The 2,540-nt window shown below is 43.3% G+C and overlaps 1 gene segment (V, D, J or C); it reads right to left on the reverse strand.

Moving 5' to 3' along the window:
- Positions 1 to 609: 609 nt before the first annotated feature.
- Positions 610 to 1,208, reverse strand: LOC103254369 (the record flags this gene model as incomplete). The annotated part of the segment is given in 2 exon segments: positions 610 to 987; positions 1,111 to 1,208. Coding segments are annotated over 2 exon segments (433 nt in total), but the record flags the coding sequence as incomplete, so codon positions are not given.
- Positions 1,209 to 2,540: the final 1,332 nt, after the last annotated feature.

The raw sequence follows: 2,540 nt of genomic DNA on the forward strand, positions 1-2,540 counted from the left end.
TAGAGTCATTCAATGAGGAGTCCTCCCATAAGACTTGAAAATCAAGAGGATGATTCAGTGCTCATTGATACCTGCAGATAGACATGTGGATAGAAGTGAGCACTGGAGTTACCTGGAGAAATCCTGCATCAGCTGAGAGCATCAGCACACCCACCACTGGCTTGACAGACGGGTCTGAGGGCCACATGGCTAGACTACCTATACCTTCAGGGGCAGTATTATCCTGTCTTCTAAAAGATCAGAGAATCCCCTGCCTCTAGTATCTGCTTCCCTAAATCCCTGAATGACATACCCAAGGCCTTGAAATTTGTGGTTCAAATTATAGTTCTCTGAATTGACAGAATTCCTGCTTGAAAATAAAAATGCTAGAGTGGTTTCCAAATTTCTCTATGAATACTAATTATCCCTTAATACAAACTCTTCAGATTTACTGAACTTTTTCCCTTATGAAATCAGCAAGAACATTGTCACGTATTGGCTGTTTTTGGTGGATGAATAGTAAAGAGAGAGTGAAAGGAGACTTCATGGCCCCTCTCTCAAAATCTACCAATGGCATTCAAAACCCAGATGAGTCCAAGAAACACTCTCTGCAGATAGAGACACACCAACATATGGAGGAGCAGCTGGGACAGCCCAGCATAACACATCTGCTTTCCTGGGTGGTTTTTGTTATGGCTTGTAACAGTGTGCAAGGAATACTGTGACGTTGTAGACAGTAATAAGTGGCAACATCCTCAGGCTGCAGGCTGCTGATAGTGAGAATGAAATCTGTCCCAGACCCACTGCCACTGAACCTTGATGGGACCCCAGTCTGTAAACTAGATGCCCCATAGATCAAGAGTTTAGGAGGTTTCCCTAGTTTCTTCTGATACCAGGCCAACCATCTGCTAATGCTCTGACTTGCCCGGCAAGTAATGGTGACTCTGTCTCCTAGAGATGCAGACAGGGAAGATGGGGACTGGGTCATCTGGATGTCACAACTGGCACCTAAGATTGGAAACAGAAAAACAAATATAAACCCAATTAATCAAGTTATAGTAGGACTTTCCTGACTGACCAGGCAGTACTTCCATAGTGGCTGAGTCAACTCTTAGTGTTCTCCTTCCTTACCTCGGAGCCAGAGCAGCAGGAGTCCCAGGAGCTGAGCGGGGGCCCTCATGTTCATGCTGTGTCCTGGCTGGGACTGACTCCTGCACTCAGTGTGACCAGTCCATTAACATGTCTTCAGGGTATGGGTCTGGGTTCTGTGGAATATGCAAATTAGCAAGGGGTGGGACTGACTGGAAACAGCTGCAGGGCTGGCTTCTGTCAGTAACTTAGTACAGACCCAGTGATCCCAGGTGTCTGTGGTCAGAGCAGTGAAACACAGATTTGCATGCCTATAATATTTTTCTACTTAGAGGACCCATTGTCACAAAATATCATTAAGGGAAAATTTTTAAAATGTATATCATACCTAATAATACATAGAATAATGTGTTTTAGAGTTGTATTGCGATTGCAAGGGGGAATTTCTTTGTTTGCAGGGAATGCATAATTAAGCGTTAGAGAGGTCTAGCAGGTTTTCAAGTTACTCTGAAATGGGTCAGGTGAGGGTAAAATCCTTTTTGCTGTACTATTTGTACTACTGTGAACATGAAACTGTTTCCTTGCTTGAAAAGGAGAAACAAAATACTCATAAGCATGTTTATTATATCCAAAAGTTGCTTGTAATGACCTCAAACCTTTGTTCTCACCAGTCTAAGGCCAAGGAATTCAATGAAAATGCACAAAGATGATACCATATTTTTTCAGCGTGTGTCACTCATAGATCCACAATTGTTCAGAGTTACGCTTTATACCTAGGGAATACATGGGTTTCACCTTATTCTTTATTGAAGCCACAGTTTTTCTGCCCCCTATTTTTCCACTGGGTATTATTTTTCACAGTTCATTAGCAGGAAGGGCTCGCTAGTGATGTTAGATCAACACAAGAAATATCTGTTCCTTCCTTGAGTTCAGGAGCTTGAACTGGGGTGAACTTAAAATTCTGAACCAATTTAGTCTTAGTGATCAATTGTCTCAAAAGAATGAAGACATCCCCTGTGTAAGGCTATTATATGCACTGCCCTCGAGCATGTTCCTAGAGCCTCATGCACAGCTCCCATGGACTCTGGCTTTCTGGAGAGCAGGTGAGTGGGAAGCCCTGGAGAAAGGCCCCATCAGTGTACCCTCATCCCTAAGTGAGAGCTACTGCTTCTCAGTGCATGTTCCTGCCACTCACCATGAATTCTACTTTCCTCTTTTTCTCTTTAGCAGTGATTAGGGACATTCTTAACCCAGTTTCCACCTTCCTTGTCTTCATCTTGTGGAGAGAAAGTCTCTTTCTCCTGACAAGCCATTGCACAAGTGTATGGATAAATCTCTTATCCAGATAAAACATGGACACAGATTTAAACCTCTATACCTCACATTTATGCCTTTGCTCAGGGCATCTTAGCTTGGCCTGGTATAGAAGCAGGGGAAGTAGAAGCAGCTACATGAACATTAGTGGATGACAC

This window comes from Carlito syrichta, unplaced genomic scaffold, assembly GCF_000164805.1.
Source record: "Carlito syrichta isolate Samal-C Ts95f unplaced genomic scaffold, Tarsius_syrichta-2.0.1 Scaffold277447, whole genome shotgun sequence".
In the NCBI taxonomy this organism is placed as follows: domain Eukaryota; kingdom Metazoa; phylum Chordata; class Mammalia; order Primates; family Tarsiidae; genus Carlito; species Carlito syrichta.